The sequence below is a fragment of the Harpia harpyja genome, chromosome 1 (genome assembly GCF_026419915.1).
Source record: "Harpia harpyja isolate bHarHar1 chromosome 1, bHarHar1 primary haplotype, whole genome shotgun sequence".
NCBI classification, from domain to species: domain Eukaryota; kingdom Metazoa; phylum Chordata; class Aves; order Accipitriformes; family Accipitridae; genus Harpia; species Harpia harpyja.
The window spans coordinates 3,479,377-3,500,882 of NC_068940.1; the positions used below are offsets into that span (position 1 = coordinate 3,479,377).

The 21,506-nt window shown below is 43.5% G+C and overlaps 1 protein-coding gene across 4 annotated transcripts in view; it reads right to left on the reverse strand.

Annotated features, from left to right (window-relative positions):
* Positions 1-851: 851 nt before the first annotated feature.
* NFATC1 (nuclear factor of activated T cells 1) overlaps positions 852-21,506 on the reverse strand; it is a 115,149-nt gene continuing 94,494 nt past the window's right edge. For all 4 annotated transcript variants that reach the window (XM_052802463.1, XM_052802300.1, XM_052802133.1 and 1 more), the window contains one exon: positions 852-3,422. In XM_052802463.1, the coding sequence (XP_052658423.1) occupies positions 3,420-3,422 (3 nt within the window). In that variant the 3' untranslated portion in view covers positions 852-3,419. The remainder of the gene's footprint in view (positions 3,423-21,506) is intronic.

Sequence of the window (21,506 nt, forward strand, 5' to 3'; positions counted from 1 at the left end):
CAGAGAAAGGTCTTCATTCAACAAAGGCTTGAATGCGTATTTGTGTCTCCTTCTTCTTGAGGAATTTTTGAAATGCTTACCTGAATTTGGATGGCTTTGGTAGGCACACCGTTGTGCTTCCATACTTCGTAAGTTGCCTTTGGTCTAGAAAAATCAAAGCAGCTCAGTTTTTTCCAGCATTTCTGTACGATTTGGCCCATCCATCGGGTGCCACATGTCGGTACGTACAAATGCACCACCTGACGAGGTGACTAGAAACCCAGACCCGCGTTCAGCCCAGCCTGGACTAAGCTGACACCCCTCCTCCTCCGGGGCAGAGCAGCGGGGCGATTCAGGGAGTAGGACCCGTCACACAGATCAGATCCATCCTACAGCTCCATCGCACGCAGGCAGCTGACGGCAAGCCATCCCCTTCTGCCAGTCGGTGGGCAGCCTGCCCCTCGCAGGGCTACGAAAGCCTCCAGCCTAACAAAAACATCTCTTGTACGTACCGCGCCGAAGACCACAGCTCCAAAGCCTACCCTTCCCAGCCCACGCGTTTCAGAAATAGTTCCAGGGAGAGCAAAAGAAACTGTTGTCCAAGCGATATATACAGATGCAAGTACTTTGTTGCATGGTTAATAAGGTAGTTTGTTTCACCACTTAAAATTCATCCAGAGGGCTCTTTTTAATAGTCAGAATCATCCCTGACAAAAGACTTTTTGAACATACCTATAAGGACTACGCTCTAAGTTCAGAGCGTTGTGGCTTTTTGGTTTTGCTTTGTTTTCCAAAAGGGTTGATGAAAACCATTTTCATAAACTGACAGCAACAATCACAACACACGTCCAAAAAACAAGATAGCAGTCTCATACGGGAAATATTTCTGCTTTCATTTTTATTTTATGAATACATATACAAGAGATGCATAATCTTCCATTATCCAGGCTTAAAAGTAACAGGTTGGGTTCTTTTTTTTTTTTCCAAAATAGCTTAAAGACGAAAACAAGGATGAAGGAGGTGCAACATATCCAAACCATACAGTTGAAAACCTTGCTAAAATTACTGCTGAAATGTGAACATGTGGAGGGTGTGTCTGTGTGTGTGTGTGTATTGTCCTGTATCATAAAAGCCTCACCCAAGGTATTTATGTATATGTAAAAAAATGCTTTGGCATAACCAGAGATTCCTCCATGCACACTTTGTTGACATTTCTGAAATACTGAGAGAATAAAAGCTGAGAATTATATCATATATCATTTTCTCTCCTTGGCAGCAACGTCTTTAAATGCAGGGGGGAAATGAAGAAGAGTCTGTTGACAAGAGACTTTACTTCCATACTAAGATGGTTATATTAGCAGGATGCAGCAGGATGCAAACAGCTTCAAATAGAAGAGATGGAGATATATATTTATATATATGTATATAATGTAAAAATGCTTATTTTATATAAGAAAGGAAGATTTGTCAAGATAACATAAAATGAACCACTCTAAGACTAGCTTCCAGCAAAACATTTTGCTTTATTGGATCTATTTTCTAGCTACAAGTCAAGCTGACATCTGTCAAGCTCTTTAACTTTTCATATGGCAGTCTATAAGAAATGTTTCATGCAATGTCTACAATGCTAAATACAGGGTAAATAACTGGGATTAAACAGGTGTGGAATAACAGACTATTATAAGGACCAATAACAGCATATTATGTACATATAGCCATATTATATTCTCATGTCTTCACAGTAATGTGCAAATGTGACAAATATGGCTTTCATTTTTTTCTAAAGAAGGTAAGACATAATTATACAGAATAATGTTTTAAAACGCTTAGGAGGATTTCACCTTTTTGTGAAACCTGTTTCAATCTTCATTGCATTAGGGTTAAGGGGCCACCCCAGCACGGAGGTGTAGTTCAGGTGTATTTCCAGAAGGGGGCACAGATTCCTAAGGCACAATATTAATGTTAAACATTTTTAATTTAAGTCATGCTATTTTATTTTAGTTGGTTTTTTTTTTTTGGTTATATGAAATAATAGGTTGTTGCTAGTTATATAATAAGCGTTTGATTGTAAAAAATACAATGTTAAAGGCTACACTACATGCCTACCTGTAGCTCCAGAAACATTAGCTAATCTGAAAACACACTATACAGCGCTGCATATTAAACCTTTGTGGTTTTTTGGTAATATTCTTTTTCATACATGTAGCAGAGAGTTATAAGGCTTCTGCGGAATAATAACATTATAACTGAACAAATATTTTACACTCTTCCATAATGGTATTTACAGTTACTATAACTCATATTTTGTCATTTGGTAAATAACATGTATCTTGTATGCATCCTTCTTGCCTATCTAAAGTGCTTGCTTAACTGCATGAGGAAAGAAAATGCATACCTGCTTTAGGTGCAACAAACCCTCAAAAGAAGTAGCTGAAATATTTGTTGTGGATCTGAAATGCATTCTCAGAAATTGAAATTATTGCTAAATTCAGTGCCCTCACTAGGCAATCATCTATATTATTTGTCATATATAAATATATGCATATAGACTAGTATGTATGTACATGCATACACATTCATCTATCGTGTAAAAGATAGATTTCAATTTTTTGTCCATCAACCTTTTTTATTTTGTGCTATTCAACTCACTTGTGCTATGACTGAAGCCAGATTAAAATCAAAATCTTAACATGCTACTACTAACAATCCTATGATTCATTAGCACATAATAAAGACAATATGCAAAAGAAAGCTGAGATGATGACAAATCAGGAGGCTTTTGAAATGCACTGAGAATAAGGCAATAGGCTGTACATTACAGCAGAGGAAAAGCTGAAGAAATTCTGGAATTCATAAACACATCTTACTGGAGTAGGGATTGCTCTCCCTACTTTGCTGCAGAGTCCTATGCTTTTTTCCAATAACACTCTCCAGAATGCAAGCTCTATAGTTTCTGCACCTACCAACTCTTTTAATGGTAGCAAATTCAAAGCTTATTAAAAATGCCCTGATGCCACAACCTGGTAAAATAAGGCACTTCCAGGGCTGTATGCCAGCGGTGCCATGCCAAAAAGATCAGCACTGGGAAGAAGCACTCAGATTTTGCTGAGTTTCCTAGTTTTGTCCCATGAAATGCGCCGTCTCGGAGCGTACTCCCTCCTCTTTCTTTTGAGATGATTTTCTTTAAAGAAGCTGTTTCATTCATCAGTTGAAGTTGAGGAGCTACTTCTTTGTAAGCAAGAGGTAAATCTTCAGTTCCTGACATTCAGTAAGGTGGAAGATCAGAGTGGTACCAGGCAACGTCTTCAGTTTATTCGGTATCTCTCTACTTGAGCTGACACGCCAGCTAAGTCAAAAGTGTGTGTGGATTTCATACTAGGCCCGTATTGCAAGCTACGAATGGACATTGGTACTGGAAAGGTCATTCCTTATAATTTCATTTACTGCAAAGAAAGAAGACAAGAGAAAAGGAATCCATTAGCATCCCACTGCTGCAGGAGGGTCTCTTCAGTACACAGCCCCCCCAAACTTGCATCCATTCCTTGACAGCTTCAGTACAGCTCTGAACCGTAAGCGTAACATCACGAGATAGCTTGTACAGGCTGATCACAAATCAGCAGGATTAACCAAGGTTATTAACATGCTAAATACCATGTAAAACCAGGCATCACAAGAACAGCAGCATCCTGGATCCTTGATTGCATCAAACATATTTAACATTTCAAATCAGTTACAGATAAAACATTTCATTTGCTCTAGAACTGGCTCGGACATGTAAAGCAAAGAGAACCACAGGAAATCTTGGAATAAGCTACACCTTCCATAGAAAGAGCCGTTTGGAAAGTATGTTAGCCATGGTAGGTACTGGTGGCAGAAAGCTGCCAGCCACTGAACCTGGGTGTGTGCAGCTGCAATGCCTAGATAGAATATGACTTCACGTGCTGATTTTTTCCACTGTGGGACAGTATTAGGAAACAAAAAAGAAGAGAAGAAACTGCTCTGTGCTTGCCCATTCCCTGGAGCTGGTAACACATGTAAATATATACCCTCCTTTTGTGGTGGCCAACACACGTGGACATGCAGTCTTCGCTCCTGTCTGCACAGACAGATGGGAGGGACGAGCAAGTTAAAACCCTTGGCAAGAGTCAGAGGAAAGAATAAACAAGGTCCGCTATCTCAGCATCGGCCAGTCAGACTGCATCTCCACTGATAAAGTGTTGTTTTCTTTATTCACGAGTCGTCTTTCATTCTTTTCCCCCTCCCCTGCAGATCATCAAGCAGTACAGTTTCCCACACGCCACTTATGTCCATTTATCAGCTTGTGATTTTTGGCAGATGGACGGGAAATGACTGAACCTGGCAAAGGCCATCTACAGTGGACTACACAACATCCCTTTTATTTCCACCCCACCCCCCCTGCAGTGACTGCCACCACCTGATTTACACGAAGATAGACAAAATGCCATCAGTAGGGCTATCACCGCTTCTGAGTTTCCCTAACATTGCTGGGAGTGGGAAACACATGCCCACGTCATGGAAGCACCACGGAAAAGCCCGCATTTTCCTTTCCTCGTGGGCTGTTGTTCACCACCATCCAGATAACTTCATTTGTTTACTGGAGAAGACCAAGCCTGTCTAAACCCAACTTCCTGAAGCAATTAGTTGGGGGTTGTTTTTTTGGGTTTTTTCTTTTTTTTTCTGCAGACTTATTGCCCATTTAGTAACTGCAGCACATGAATCAGTCAGGATTTGTGTCACAGGTCCTGGCCACCGAAACCACTTCTACCAATGGATACGCACACCATGCTTCAGAAAGGAAATATCGGTTGTATTTGTAACTACCTATTTATGGCAGCAAACTGAGAGCAGTATGGAAATGAGATGTGAAGACAAAGCAGTTCTTTCTCTCAAGAGTGCTGTGGGGTTCATCTTTAATTACTACCCAACAGTGGAAACAAATTCGAGCAGCAAGCCCTGCTCTGTGGCAAAGACTGCCCTGCGTGCATCCGAACACAGCAAGAAGTGCTACCCCATTTACATGCTGCAAGAGTCCAGACAGCTTTTGGGACCGAGTCTCTGCCTTGAATGCAAATAGCACACTTCTTCTGTGGGATGATTTTTCCATGATGCTTTTGTAAAGACAGTTTCTTTGATAAACTTCTCAAAGCAACATTGCGTGTGCAGCAAAAACACACTGTGGTATCTTGGTGTTGAGCGTGACAATGAAAAAAAAATCCTCATATGGGCCAGACAGTGTCACAGTTTTGCTAACTTTCCCTCAAAGTTTCTGTTACAGCAAATAAAATTAAGATACTACTCAAGGCAATCCTCGGTCTTTGTACAGTTACTTAGTGCTTAGAAACATTAAATAATGAATCTTCACAGCGCTTCTGTACAGTGTGAACATAAATATCACCAGTATTTCACAGATGGGGACAGGGAGGTGGAAGAGCGAAGGAGCTCCCCATCCCAGTCAGGATTCGCCCTCGGGCATCTTGAATCTCAAACTAATGCTATAGCGCACGCTGAGATACTCTTGCTTGATTCATTCAGTAAGACTTTCAAAAGTAACACGCCCCAGCCCGCCAGCCCACGCTTTCCCCTATTAAAGCATTTAGTAAAAGTATTTCGGAAGCAACTTGATGACATGCCAGTCTAAGAGCCAAAGGTCCATCTCCAAAATGGGCTTAGGCACTCAGAGGCTGCCCTTTCCAGCCACGCTAGGTACCCTCAGCTGAATCCTCTGTCACTCAAGCGCTGTAGGACACATGCCTTACCCTAGAGATGACGTGACTTTTCCTTTCAGCTGGGAGCCCGCTTGCCTTGGCTCAGCCCATGAAACCACCACGGTCCTTCGGTCACGCTCTCTCCAGCCAAACCGATCTGTCCCCAGCGGCAATCACTCGTCATTTTGTTATCAACTCCAACAGGATACAGATTAGACCTTCGGCTTTATTGCTGACTTTTGTTGTATGTTATTTTCTTAACAGAGGTGGACTTCTGCTACCTTGACGAGCAGCAGTCAAGGCTGGTGTCCTCGGGTAACAACATCTGACAGCTGTTCAACAACAGTCACTAGGCAATGTCAGCGTGGACTCGGGAGACAACTGAACCTCAACCAAAGCGCACCCGTTGCCACCGGATCTCACAACCAAACGGGGCCAAAACCACCAAGAGGACGTTCAACATCTCTCTCACCCATGGCGGCCCATGGACAGCGCGGCTCAGACACCGGTCTCTTTATTTCACTGTCGCTTGTTCCCCTTTACCCACCGCAGCGTCGGAAGTGCAAAAATTCCCAATAACACAGTGGAAAAAACCTACAGAGGGACAACGGTGCATGCAGAAGGCCCAGGTGGGGCAATCCGTGATCTGGCAAAGCCGCCGATCTTGTAGAGGCAGACGGCTAGCAGGGAGCACTAAACACGAGAGCTGAAAGGGGAAGTGTGCTGAGAGCGGGCTTTCCCGTGCTGCCCGCCGAGGCACCTGAGGCTGGAAGGAAAACCCTCTGCCGGGTGGGAACGGGGGGAAACCAGGTGGCAAGAGCACACGAAACGCGCTGGGTGATGCTTGCTGGGTTTGGCTAGAAGGCTGCTCCCCGCCATCTCCAGCTGCAGGGTCTAGCACTCCCATGAAGACACTCCTCTCTCCCTCCAGGTCCGAGAAAAGACGTAGAGGGAAAACTGGTTTGGGGGGGGGGTGGGAAATGCAGTTTGGGGTCAGTCAAAATGACATGAAAATACGGATTACATTTCTCAAATAGTTTCAAATGTCTTTCTTTAGCATCAACATTTTTTATTTCAAATTTCTGGAAAGTTTGCTTCTTTTAATACTCCATATTAACACTTTTGGTGCATGTTAGGAAATGTTTTATTTTGGATCAAATGGAATGTTTTGGAATGTTTTGCTTGACCCAAAACTGATTTTTGTTTCTCTTGGCAAGAAAACATCAAATATTCTTGTTGTAGGCTGACCCAAGATTGTCCTTCCCAACAACAAATCAAAAATTCTGTTACTGAAGTACGGCTCTGCTGAAGTGTCCCATCCGTCCATCTGTACCAGTGTCACATCTACCACAACAGCCAGTAGCCAGTTCTTTGGGAAAGAGCATAGGAACCAGGCACACCTCCAGCGATGCTTTCTCTAGCACACCTTTATGCTGCCGGAGGGCTTCATGAGCAAGAGGAGGTCTGCATCTTTGCTTCCAGTGAACTTTGTTGAACCTTCTTCCATTAAGTTTTCTAATAACCTTCTGAACTTGTTTTGGCCTTCACGGTTTCCTGCAGCAACGGGTTCCACAGTTTAAGGATGTGCTGGTGGAAGAAGTACTTTTTTTTTTTTGTTTTCAATTTGTTTCTTGATAATTTCATTCATGTGTCGTGTGAACGAGCTGATTGTTCCATGTTCACCATCTCCTTTGCCATCCGTCACACTCCTTCCCCTTGGTATCCTCAGGGCTCCAGTCAGTCCTGTAGGACCACTGCAGAACTCCCCAGAGAGGTAAGATATACTGCTTGTGCAGAGAAAATAATTGGTATTTTTCTCTTAGTTCCCACCTTTCTAACAAAATATTTATTATATACTTGAGGAGAGTCAGCTGGTTGCTGTCTTGAATGCTCAAGTTTTGGCTTACAAGCCTGTTACTACAAGAGGATTGTGTGTGCTCCACAGAACAGCAGTATTCAGTGCAAGCAGTATTTTGGCCTGGGTTTGAGTTTCATTCCTAAAGCAAATGCCAGTCTTTGATTCTGCTGCTGCTTGGATACGCGTCCATTCACGTCTGTAGTACCATGCCAGGAGCAGTTGTGTTTTGCATGAGCGCAACATTTTTCAAAGAAAGGTTGCAAAGGCTTCGCTCTCATTTTTAAAACAACATAACCCGAGTACTCAAAAGGACCCATTTTACAGAGAGGACAGATGAGACCTAAAGAATTACCTGGCTTGCTGGAGGCCCTACATACAGTTTAGCAGCAGATCTGGAATAGCATGCAAGATGTTTAATTTTCAATGCCCAGATTAGCACAACACTTCCCTTAAAGCAACAGGTTGATCCCTATCAGGACAAACAGCTGAGTACAATGATTTACAGCACCTTTGTCATCAGATTTTTTTCACTGTTTTTCTGCTGGCTTTGGGGAGGGGGGTCACCGTCGCTTTTATAGCTAACACCTACAGTTCCCCACAATGCCTCCCCTCAACTGCTATTTTCCATTGTCACGTTCAGCTTTTCCACTGACAGAAAGTCAAAAAAATAATAGTGCTGAGAAATGCAGGTAACACGTGACCTCTCTACCTGTCAAGGCGTCTGAAAGAGGAACCTTTCCTTTGCTAAACAGCAGATGCCACGGTAGCAGGATGTGGTGAGCTGTTACACCACATTTTAGTTTAATAAGGAGTTTTTTCTTCTTGTATTTAATTTTGCTTTAAAATGCCCTTGCAATGGAAATTTTTGCTTTACTAATTAGCAAAATCAGTGTCTTACTGATGCAACAGTTTGGGTTCCTGCACGGAACAGGACAACCAGACATATCTGAACAAATGTGGGTTCCATATATAGATGTGAACTTCATAGGAAATGGAGTATTTTTAACATTTGGTGGCTGTACATGGATTCCATCAAGCGGCAAAACTTTAAATTTCTGCAGATTTCTGTTTTCCTTGTATCTGACTACTAACATGGATAACATTGTGGCCTTTTGTTTTAATAAAATACCTGTTCTTCTGAGACAAAGTTCTGCCTTCCAGCTCAGATATTGATCCCACTCAGATCAAAGAAGTTGAGATGTCAGCGGTGCAGGGAGTGGGGAGAAGGCACATGCAGGGGGTTTCCACAACTGGGGAGCTCTCTGGGGCTACAAATAGGAGAGCTTGGAAGACTTCATACTCCTAAAGGCCAATGTTCCCAAGAGTCCGAAAAAATGGAAGGTAAACGGAGAGCCATGGTCAAACCCACAATTGGGAAGAGCTGAGTCTACGGTTTTGGCAGGGAACAATGGCACTTTGAAAACATATCCCACCTCTGTTCACTTCGTTAGCAGTAATGTTAAGGCTCCAGTTTCTGGCCGGGTTAAGCCGCTGCCTTTTCACACATTGCACACCGAAGGCTGTGGAAGTCAACGACCGTCTTTCCATCAACTTCAGTTCACTTCAGCAGTGGCCCAGAAAGGCTCATACAAGGAGACCGAGTAGCAGAGCTGTGGGTTGTATTCACTGTTGCACCCCTTTCTGACTGCACACGTCTCTTTCACAAGCAAGTTTTTGCGGCTTTCCGCTCCACTCTTTTTTAAGGGGTGTGATAGAGTTGAAGTAAAAGGGCACGGAGAGGTTGTGTACGCGTCCGTTTCTGCGTAAATAGCGACGGCATCAGCTCTGTTCCTTCGGGATGGTTTTTGGTTTCCTTATCAATAGGAAGAGCCACACAGCATGTCCCAAGACATCTAGGCCTTCAGGGTCACATCAAGCTTTTTTCCACAGCTGACTAACCAACCTTTGCTTGTTACTTCATGTCCACCTGTGACCGCTGGGGACCATCGTCTCTACCACGGAGCAGAACCGAAGCAGGAGGTTCAGATGCCGTAATGCTCTCTCGCCGAAAAGGAACAAAAGCAACCTGCTCTGACTGGTGCACGTGTCATGGAAAATACAAGTAACACCAGCTGCATCTTTCAAGCCACATGTGTGAAAAGCCTGTGTGAAATTACGCCCGGATTCTGCCGTGTCCGGACAATAACGCTTCGTCTTTCAGATGGGTGTAACCACCCAAGCAACGCGATGCCATGTTTGGATACCACGCTTGGACCATGTTTGACGCTGGTCATACTGCACAGCTAGGTGTCACATTTGAGCAATCTCCAGAAAAGCGTAGCAGTCCTGAAAGCAAAACTGCCTCACTTTGGCTCATCGTTTTTGCCTTCCAGCAGAATTCACTAGCTCAGGTCAAGCCCTGCGCCGGTACAACTACAGCAACACCCAGGTCAGGGATCTCTCCACATACCTCATTACACAGTGCAAACGTACCCCTAAGTGCTCTGAACTTCTGCTGTTGGCAACAGCTCGCTGCTCACGAGCGTTATGGAGTGGGGACTGTGTTTTCCTCTCCACTGGGTACAGCTCTGACCACGCTGTCGCCATTCAGCATATGAGTAAGGACAGGGAAACATAACTCTGGAGTGAGTCTACAAGTTTGACGCTGACACGACACTACCTGCAGTAATGTTTCGTAGTATGACGTTCGCTTTACTGTCTGTAATTACCGCCCTTGGATTTTTCCACCAGCGATGCCACATCTTGCTCCATCAGGCTCCTGTGCTCTCATATGCCCTTCATTTCAGATCAAATGCCACATTATTAGCATCACTGAAGAGGAATTCAAAGTCGCAAATGAATGCAGAGGAAGCAGAAATACGGGAGGAAAAAATGTTTTCCCTTATTGCCATGCACTGATTTTATTTAAAGAGAAAAATGGCTAAATATAGACACATATACAGTGAGTAAAGAAATGAAGCTCCTGGTATAAACTCCATCACATGAGTAAAATTCTACAGTTTTTATCACGGTACCTACTTCCTCACTAATAAGCAGCAATCCTTTCTGACATACGAAAGCTGCAACAAACAACATAGAATTATTACTTAAATCACTAAGAAAAATAGGGCTGTCAGAGAAATTCTTTTTTCAAAGCTAGTAAGTATTGTCCTGTGAATAAGAAAAAAAATCAGAAAACAGTGATACAAATTCCTGAGGTGCCAGCCTGTAATGCGAAACTATAGATCACATTAAAGCTTACTGAATTAAAAACCAAACAAAACAAGTCTTGTGAAGCAATGGAAAATATAACTTCACACGTTCCATAAAGAAGTCAGATCTTGTATTACCTCAGGTGTCCTGGATGTGTTTAAACCTTAAACTTATTTTTATCTGTTTAATCATAATAAGCCACCACCACAGGGCATGCTATTTTTGGAGATAGCGAATAGGACAGTGGAGCAAGTGAGTGACAACAAGTAGCAGGTTTTAATAAAACATGATCCTCCCATACGAACGTCGGCTTGGCACGGTGGATGGTATTGTTGTGCACGACAGACATTAACAAGGAATCATTTTCCTACCTGCTCTACCCTCTGCCTTACTTAGCTCAACAGCTCCAAATAATGCAAAATCTCCCACAGCGGCTGCGCTGCGGAGGGCTAATGGGAAAGGTTCCTCGCTGGAGCGCGATGACAGCACCGTGTGGCAGTAATTTAACTGGGGCTCTTGACTAGGTGCCCAGACTAAATGAGTCCCATCCTATCACACCAAAACTCCTGGGTTTGGATTTTTTTCATCCCTCCCATATGCAACCCTGGGAACGCCCTGCGTCTCTTGCTCTGCAAACACTTAGGGATGAATTCCCCGGCTGCTGGGAATTAGTGCAGGAATCAGCAGAGCCGCAGTGATTCCCAGCACACGGGGGTCTAAACTTTAGCTCGTTTTTACTCTCAGTCTGAGGGTGGCTGCGCTCAACCTGGCTTAGCTTTTATACCAAAGAATCAGAGAGCCAACAGGAATTTTCAGTAGCCCTCACTGAGGCCAACCTTGCCTGGAGCGGCTGGGGTTTGGGCTGCGCAGAGGCTTCAGGTTCTGCCCTGGTATGATGCAAGCCACGTTTGACACACACATACACACATGCGTGAGGGTAGGGCTGGGCAACAGACAAATAAACCACATTTTAACCAAAATTATGTGTTTACGTTCCTAAGAGCATCTGTAAGGGAAACAAAACAGACATATTTTACGTTTTACACAAAATTTCCACATGACAGAAGAACTACGCAAATGCTACCTAGGGCAGCCAAAACCCAAGGTCGGTACTGCTGGAAGCTTTGTGGGTACCAGTCAGGAAGGAGTAAGGAAGAGCATGCACTGCTTTGCTAGAGACAACAGAAATTTGCCCCTGCCATAAGAAATACAGTAATACAAACTGATTCTGGTGATCAGTTTTACTTTCCAGTTTAGCGCCCAGCAGTGAAATAGTGCTGTCAGACCCCAGCGTTCAAAACTCATGAATCATGCCCTGAAGCATGACGAGAGTGGATTTGAAATCAAAACAAATTTAAAGCAATTCTGCATTTGCCTGTTTTTTAGCCTCCAGACGTCTCCGGCAGTATTTATTAAAGCCCGAACGTAACAGAAATGAAACTTCCTTTTTTCCTTTTCCCTTTCCTACTTCCGAACCCATCCCACAAGGTTTGCTGTACGTCACAACTTGCAGTCAACCGCGGCACGGGCAACACTCGAGACACGAGGCTCTCAAAGCATCCCACGGCTAAGAGAGCAAGGCTGAAGCCCACCTGAGGGCCCCAAGGGCTGGCAGCTCCCCAAGCCCACAGGCAGTGAATGGGAGAGGGGGAGTGGGTCTGGACCATGCTGCAAAGCTCTGAGCCCAACGCTGGACGCTGCGACTCGGGGACCTCCTGCCCCGCCAAAGGAGCATCCCACGCGTACACATTCAGCCCAGCACCGGCGATTTCTGCCGGCAGCTGGCACCAGCCTTTTGGACCTCACACTGCAATCCGTATCAGGCCAGACCGCTTCACGTTACTCGAGAAGGGGTTTCTCCACATGCTGGAAAAGTGACAGATTACCTTTAGAAAAAAAAAAAAAAAAATCTGGGGGTACAGGAGGGAAAAGGGGAGCAAGAGAGGATCCATAATCTCCATGACTTAACTGATTTCAGAGTTTAAAAAAAGCCAAATAAGACTGAATTTCTCTATCGATTATACAATTATTAATCTTTTTAGAAGCTTTTCCAACATTGCACATAATGAGCAATTCATCAAAGCATATTAGGTGCCACAGAAGTTGCATTCAATATAAAGGGGTCATTAAGTTTCTTGTAATTGCACATTACTGAAGCTTTTGTTAGTTCTAAATCAAATCAATGGGATGTGCACGTATGCTCTTTAATTGACTTTATGTAATAATAATGTGGCCCCTAGTGATCATCTTGGAATCCTCCAAAATGAGCCACCTTGCGCTGCTGTTTGTAAAAAACCAGCTCATGTGCAGCTGGGCATATCAAATGAAGCAAAGAAATAATGAATGGAAGAAAGAAAGAAGCACCTTGGGTCACGCAGGAGTATTTGCTGAGTGCCCTTTTCTTTCCACGGCAGAGAACAGCCAAGAGACTCAGCTCTTCCTCCACTCAACCAGCCTCAAAGCCTGATGGACTTCAGTAGGAGTAACATTGGGCCTCAACACTAGAAGTGTCCTGGAGATAGGTTCAAACAGGGTCTGTCTGATCTTTTTCTGAGCAAGGAGGGGTTTTTGTTTTTTTTAAATGCACCCTACTTGCCCCGTTATCATCACCATCACCAACACCTCTTGCCTTTATAGCCCTCTTCATCGGCAAACCTCAAAGCGTGCGCTAAACAGAAAAGATCAATGCTATTATTCACATTATCTAGCAAAGAGGGCACCGAGGCAGGGACAACACTAGGATGCTGCTGCGTACACAATACACGATATTTGTGCTGCTTGGGGGGGCGACCACTGTTGGGCCACAATCCCACCTAGGCTGTGCTGAAGGCTGAGCTTTGTTTGCGAACCCCTAATTCACAGGAGTTTTGCTGAGGCAGATAAAACGATGGCCATGAGATGACTCAGTGAGTGGCTGGCCACACGCTGCTCAATGGAGGAGAAATGCTGGGTGGGGCTAATAACATTTTTAATGTGTTTGATAAGGGAAAAGAAATCCACCTACGAGCCTGCTGGGGGCTAGGCTGGGAAAGGTCGCGCTGGCTGGGGGAAATCCTTAGGTGATGGAACATGGCTGCTAATCTTCAGCAGTTGGCACAGAAGTAGGGCTAGCTCTGGGAATCTGCACTGGTGGCTGCAAACAGCCTGCAAAAAAAATGATGCAGGCAAATCGTCAGGTGATAGATTTGCTTGTGGCATGATGACCTGGCCACCACCGTAATGCGAGCTGTACATAATGCCACAGGACTTTATTTTAACCACGGCAGCATCTGTTGCTGAAGAACGCTGCAGTTCAAAGAGGAATGCACGTCCTCTCCGCCGTGGCTCCTCGGAGAAGAGCACTGGCAGTGGTTAATGATACTCTTGCGTTGGTTTTGCACTACACGAACTACACTAGCTAAAGACCTTTTCGGGACACAACTCCCATCCAGTTTGGGTGGGAAGGTTTGATCCAAAGCAGGCTGATTTCGTAGAGCCACACTGAAGACATATCAATGCAAGCTGGGCCATGATGGGGTAAGCACCAGCTGGGCGTTATTAGGCGCTCTCCCCAGCACAGAAGACGTAGCTGTGAAAACCACCGTGTCCAGACAGTTGGTGGACTCCAGTACCCCTCGGATGCTAAAACCGCCTATATATAGCAAGCGTCTCAAATTAGAGCAGCTGGAAGAATACTCTTATTTGTATATGGTCCCAGTGCGACAGAGCTGCAAACATGGCAAAATGTCTTTTCCTCTTTTCCCCTCTCCCCCATGCTGTGTTAAGCTGCAGAATGGCTCCTTAGGCTGGACTGACAGAGCAATGTCAACAGAAAAAACACCAGATATGGCTGCAAAAATTCAGTAAGAATCACAGCCGGGCTCCCAGGGAAGAAGAAACCTTCCCCCTTGCAGCTCAATGCTTGACACGGGAACCGTGCTGAAGCTCAGCGCTCTCCACTAGAGAGGAAATTTATTCTGCCCCAAGAATGAAGCACGGCAAACCTGCGGCCAGCACTAGAGAACTAGGAAAAAGGCACTTGACAAACACAGGCGAACAACACTCATCTCTGAAGCACACTTAAGGACCTGAAATTTTATTCAGAACGTTTGCATTACACTTTCCAAACAACCATTCGCAATGTGCGACAGACTTATTTTCTGCCTCTTTTTGAGTACTTGGACTCCAAAACCCTCGCTTCTCGATAGCTGAGAAATGACAGGGTGCTTCCACGGCCCAGGCTGTGATCTGGCAACACATCCAAACTCCAGCAGGAATTTGGCCTGCACTTTGAGAGGTGCTCCAGGCAACCAAATGAGTGGAAGAACTTTAACAGCAATTCAAGAGTAGCTTTAAAAAACTTATTAATGCTACAGTGAAGAAAACTGGCTGCTTACGTGAGATTCAGTCAGGTAAGTCAGCCAATTCAGATCAAGAGGCGAATGCACGGAGCCTAACACAGCCGTTTCAGAAAATCCACACAACTACACATTGCTCAGAGGGACCAGCGCTCCCCGGGGGGGTTCAGCCAGAACATGCAGACCCCGGGACCTAGCTGTGGGCATGCAGATGTGCAACATCTGGCTCAATCTTCAGAAGCATCCTTGTGAGGGGAGCAACCCAGCAAGGGTCAGCTCTTGCTGAAGACCTGAAGACCCTGGGAACGCAAGGGGCCTTAGGGACATAAAGGACATTTTGCTGATGTGATGAAAGAAAACAAGTTAGGTGCCACAAAGGTTTTGGTGAAAGGCTGCGCAAGCCGACTGCTGTTTGCTCCACGTAACAGCCCTTCTTGTGCACCACACCTTTTGTAAAACAGAGTGACATGAAACAAATTATTATCTCCAGTAGCTTCCGTCTACACACATTTCTGAAATACTTTCATTCCAAACTGTTTTGAGAGGAAACATTATAAAGAATGGAAACCTGGCAATTAATCGGATGGAAACCGCTGTTTCCATTTTACAGAATAGGAAAAAAAAAAGAGAATTATAAAAAGAATACCCAACATTAACTGCTAAGTAGGGAGATGAAAGATAAGCAGAGGCCAGCGACTGGGAGCACTCGTGCGCTGCATGCTTTTACCTGCATTTGGATGGGGTTCTGAAGGGTGGGTCAGACCCGTAACCCGTATTTGCCGTTCTCATTCAAAACCACATAAACACCTAGTTAGGAACTGGGTTTTAACAGATGAAAATTCTCTTTTCTTAAAAACTCACAAAATAAATACCTTGACATTTTTTTTCAAAGTATGGACGAACGGCTCTTCTGGTCAAGACACAGAGCAAATATTTACAGGTGCTGGGGAGACACCATTTCCTCCCTTTAGGCTTCAACCTAGTGTCTGCCACATAATTTTATCCATTCAATGAATTTTTTTTTTCCAGACATCTGCCAAGAGGAAATAACTTTGCTGTATTGGGAGTCTGGGAATCCTAGAAAACAATCTTAAATCCATAAAATAATTGAAGTGCAGTTTTACTGAGCTGTTCAGTTCGATTCTGATTTTTATTACAATGTCAACAAGAGTTTAATTTGTTTTAAAGTTTAGGTTCTTAAATCTGAGTGATATACGGTAGTTTACAGCTTGCTGGCAACAGCTACTGTGGAAAAAAAAATGGAAAGTGCATATAAAGGCGGTTCTAAGTTTGACATTGTGAAAGCAGGGAGCAGTGCCAAGAGCAGCAAACAGCATGGCTTTCCCAATCCTGGCTGGCTTTAGGGACTGCTTGCTATTGACATCAGTCGCTATGGGATACATTTCCCTGCTCTAACAAATCTCATCTGGAGCCTGTAATTAAAAAATAAATGTCTCAAAGTATAATTTCTTTCCCTAAAACATTTACAGATGTTAACTAGATCGCTAATGGTGTGAGATGTCTGTGGGCGGACATCTTCCTCCTTATCTGCTGTGTCAAAGAGGAAGATTTCTTTATTAAAACCAGTTCTAAAGGTAGTATCTTTTCCGTGTATGTCTTTGTGTATGGGGGTGGTGGTGTCTTTTTTTCTAAACCGCTTGCTGAACTGAAAGGTTTGGAGGTGTTTTTCTTTACCGTTTCTTCTTTTTTTCTTTTTTTTAGAAGTCATCTCCAGAGTCAGCCTGATTTAAAAGGTATTCAAAGTGGCTAAAAAGGTCTTTGCTTAGCAGATTAAGAAGTATCCCGTCTGAGCTGTAAAATTATAATAATAATAGCGGTAGTAATAATAATAATAGTAGTAGTGATGTAAGTTTCTTGCTCTAGTGACTTTCCACCAGTGCCTTTGGCTGGCGCCCTTTGCCAAGTGCTGCTAAAAGCATTTATGGGAGCCCGCCGGACGACCGGGTAAGCTGATCTGCTTTAGGCGCACACCGGACACGAGAGGGGAGAGCGTAAAAAAAGGGATGAGCTTTTAGAAACGCACGTCCCTGGGCGGGCGAGAAGGGGTTTTCTCGGCCGGCGAGGGAGGGTGCCGGCGGCAGCGCCTGGAACGTCGCTCCCAGCCAAGCGCTCCTCGGCTCGCACGGCTGTGTCGAGCATCTCCCCGGTACCCCGCAGGAGGTGATGGCTGAAACTCTCCTTCCTGACACGCGCAGCCCAGACACCGTTGTCTGCTTGGGCCTTTCCCCCTGCCAACACCCCCCCTTCTCCCTCTCCCTCTTCTTTTTTCTTTTTTTTTTTTTTTTTTGCAAACGGCTTTGATTGGAGCCAGAGCCTGGGGTAAATCAGAGGAATTTCTAGATTTTTCTGAGCGCTGCGAGCTCTCGCTGTTTTCCGGTACCTACTTCCTGCCATATCTAAAATAACAGCAGCTGCAGGGGCCTGATAGAGAGGAGCTCCAGGGGACAAATTCTCACAAATGGGGTGGGAAAGAAGAAAAAAAAAAAAAAAAAAAGACAGTTATTAGGGAGCCGATAACACACAGAGCCAGCATCAGATTCATTGTTGGAGTCGATAGCACCGTAGGCTGTGGATGTTGTTGTCAGAAGAAAACAAATCCTGTAAAATGGCCATGGGAATGATAAGTCTCCACGCTCACTGGGATAACAGAGGTAGCTTTACAGCACTTGTCCTATTGTATGGAGTATCGTGCCTCGATTAGCTAATGTCTCCGAGGGCCAGATAAGCGAGGATGAATGTTCTGCCCTAGAAGCTTTCATGCTTTCTCTTTGTCATGGCTATCTATGGAGAGCTGCAACAGAAAGCTTTGCACACATAAAGCAAGCCTCCCGCTTCAGAGAAAAACATTACAGAAAATGGAAAAGTGTTGAAATTACCCTGTTTTCCATGGAGGACGCATGGTGCAGTGTTGTCGTCATCTTGTTACAGACCACACGAAAGAGTACAGCAACTCAAGAGACCTCCAAAATGGCACAAAGGGACCTTACGTACCTGTACGACAGCTACGCCAGGAGAGAAATTTCTCTTTCCTACTGGCATAAAGGGGGACAGAAACAGGCACGGTGCATTTACCCAAAATATACTTATCCACTAGGCAATGTGCAAGAACGTAGGGCTCCTTGAGATCCCTTTGGCCTAGGCCTTGGAACCAACACAAACATTGCTTTAAATATCAGCACACCCAAACAACCAAAGTGAGGGTTCTTAAAACCCTGCAAGTCAGTCACACTACATATACAATACAGACAGTATTTCAGATTATTGTATGTGCCGTTAACCTTTACATATTCATGTAATATAATCTTTTACAGTTACTTTGGGAACTGTAACTTGTGTCTGCATCAACTCTTGGGCCCTTAAATTTTCACCCAGTACTAGAGGTTTTCATGCATTACTTTTTTTAAGAGCATTAAGTGATAGGTTCTCGTGATTGTAAGTTGAAGCCTGATCCAAAGAGCATGGAAGACAACAGAAGGACTCCTATTCACTTCAAGGGGCTTTGCATCAAGTCCTTATTAAACACAGGCAGGTAGGTAAAGGTGGTCTATAAATGCACAAGGTACAGGTCTGATGGCTTGGCAGGAAAGAATCAGTCACTGCGTCGTAAACACCCTATTTTGCTCGTTATTCCCTAAAGATTATTTGAAATGTTTTAATGTTGACATGCAAAAAAGGCAAGTAGGTCTCTTATTTTGCCTGAACTTTGAAGCATACACAACTTCTCTGATGTCAGCAGACTTACTTCTGATTCCTACCACTCAAAGAGGACAACCACATCACTCTGTTTACTTCAGTGTGTTGGCTTTCATGCATATGCGTGAGGGTACAGTTTGATCCTAGAGCCCTACCTGCTTTCTAAGGAATACTGGAAAACCATACACAGGGTTTTAGTAGCATGTGGTTTTTCTTTTCTAGATTCTACCATTTCCCTAGACCTAAAAATCCTTGCTTTGCTTGAGTACACAGCTCAGCTGCCAATTTTTAATTGTTAAAACCAGATTATGTTAAGCTACTTGGTTCTTCCCCTCCCCAGAAGAGGCTCCTTTAAACAAGATTCATCTTTGGTTCATGTTCAGGTAACAACAACTAGAATTATGACAAGTTTAGACAGACTAGACAATATTCTAGCCTAAACTCATAAGACCTAAACCAGTTAAAATAATTTTTTTACAAAAAAATCACCCTTGACAATATAAAGAAAGAGAATTTGTATTTCTGCAAAAGTAGAAGTAGTTAGAAAATGAGGTATTGCCTAATCCTGTTTAAGCACTGTTATGGCTGTGCTGTATTACATATGCTTATAGAATAGTACATTTATGTAAACCGGTTAAGGAAGTCGGGAGTAGGATTAACGAACTTCCCTTTCACACTAGACTAGATCAGATCACAGAAGGAGATCAATCTGTCACAATTCTCAACTTTTGCTCAAGAAAGGCAAGCATAGCAAAGGTCAGAGACAGACTAAAGAGCAGCACTGCAATTATTTACTGACATGAGACTGGAAAGAATATCACATAGCTACATGGAGCACAACTTGGACTTTAGACACATAGGAAAGAATGGTTCATTTTATGCCACTAATCGTAGCCAAGGATTAAGATATTTTGGAAAAGCCCTATTATTTCTCATTCTGCAAACCAGGATTTCATTACTGGTATATCATTAAATTTATGAAGTCCATTCATACAAATTAATTTCCTTTCCTGATTTCCATTGGCATGTGAGATACAGATACATAATATAAGTAAAGGTCTGTAAAGGAAAAGAAAAAGAAAGATACACAGAAATGTCTGTTTGTACTTAAAAGTGGGGTAATCTCAAGTAAGAGTGTAGCTAGAAGAACTGTCCCTGCAACTAGTACATCCATTCTTAAATAAATGGGTTTAGGGTCTGAACAGGTAGAAATCAGTGCAGCTGCACTACTTCTAGATGGATCTATGCTGACTTACTCTAGCTGTCTCTATCAAGAATAACCAAAGCTAAGTTCTCCCACTCTAAGATTTTCATTTTGTAGCAGCAATGTAAAATCTAGATGTCTCTTCCATGTTAGGAGAAATGTTCCTCCTCAGACATCTTAAAGAAGAATTCTTGCAATCGTTTTAGTGTGTCAAGGTGTGGGGTTTTCCCCTGCAGCGGTGCTTCCCCTAATTGAAAGTTTTTCATATCAAATTTAAATCTGTCTTCAGACAGCTTTCTGAACACCGACATTTTTCAGAAAATAGGCACAGGGAGGCAGTGGCCCGCATTGCTCAGGGGACCATGCACAACAGAAAGCATGATACAGCCTCGTTTGGCATCACAAGCATCTGCCAGCTCCTCCCCGAAACAAGGTCTTAACTGACAGCAGAGAAATTACGTTCGTCGTTGCAGAAATCTAGATTTCATCATCAGAGAAACCATAAATATAGGCACTGAAACATCAGGTATATGGCTGGCTGATCTCTAGCTGGCTGACCAAACGTTTCACGACTCACACGATCAGACATAGGCAGTCCTGTCTCCTCGTACCTTCCCGACTAAAGTGAAAAAAGACAGTAAGTTTGCTCTAAATTTCAAAAGCAGATTTTTTCTCTGAATATTCACCTAACAACCAAAGAAATGGTCCATCCGCCTGTAGATTTCTTGGAAGGAAATCTGGCATCTCTACCAAAAGTCAGCTTGCTTTTCATACTCTCCTCTGTGCTGAGTGCTTGAATCCGAAATATTCTTCATAATAATAATAAAGTCTACCCCACTGTTAGCTAATTGTACTGTTATACAAGGGCAGGCCCTGTTCCAGCAAACTAGTTTCTTGGGGCAGAAGGTGCAGCTTGAGTGCAGCAGCCAGCGGGGCAGAGACTCTGGTACTAGATCGTAACAATCAACAAAAAAACCTGGACCATACAGAAACATTTGCATTTTGTTGCTTCTCTGCTTTAAGACGGTGATATTCCCCATAACAAAATTCCGCAGTAGGGAAGGGTTTAGAGAGGAGTTTTCTCTTTTAGTTGAGCAGATGATTTTTTTTTTAAAAGTACCCAAGTGATTTTGGTCTGGAAACACTTACAAATTTTTGATGAGACACCATTCAGTCCAGGTGCTTTTCCCAAGTTAATATTAAATATAGCTTTGGAAACTTCAGCAGATGTTCTAATTTTTTCTAGTTCAAATTTTTTTTTGCTACTACTCTGCCTTTATTTAAATAGCTGACTCTAATTGATTCTTTAATACAGTGATTCATAACGTGTTGTGAATCTTCTGTTAATTTACTTGCGATTCTGTTATTATTTCCCCTGATTTAACACATCCTGTTTTAGAACATCCATTGAAGTTGATGGAAAAACTTTTCATGGCATTTGGATCATATCCTAAATGTAATTTGAATGCCATCTTTCGAAAAGTTGCAAAGTAAGGGGATTTCCTGTTTTATTCTTCAATCGTATAACCTTGAAA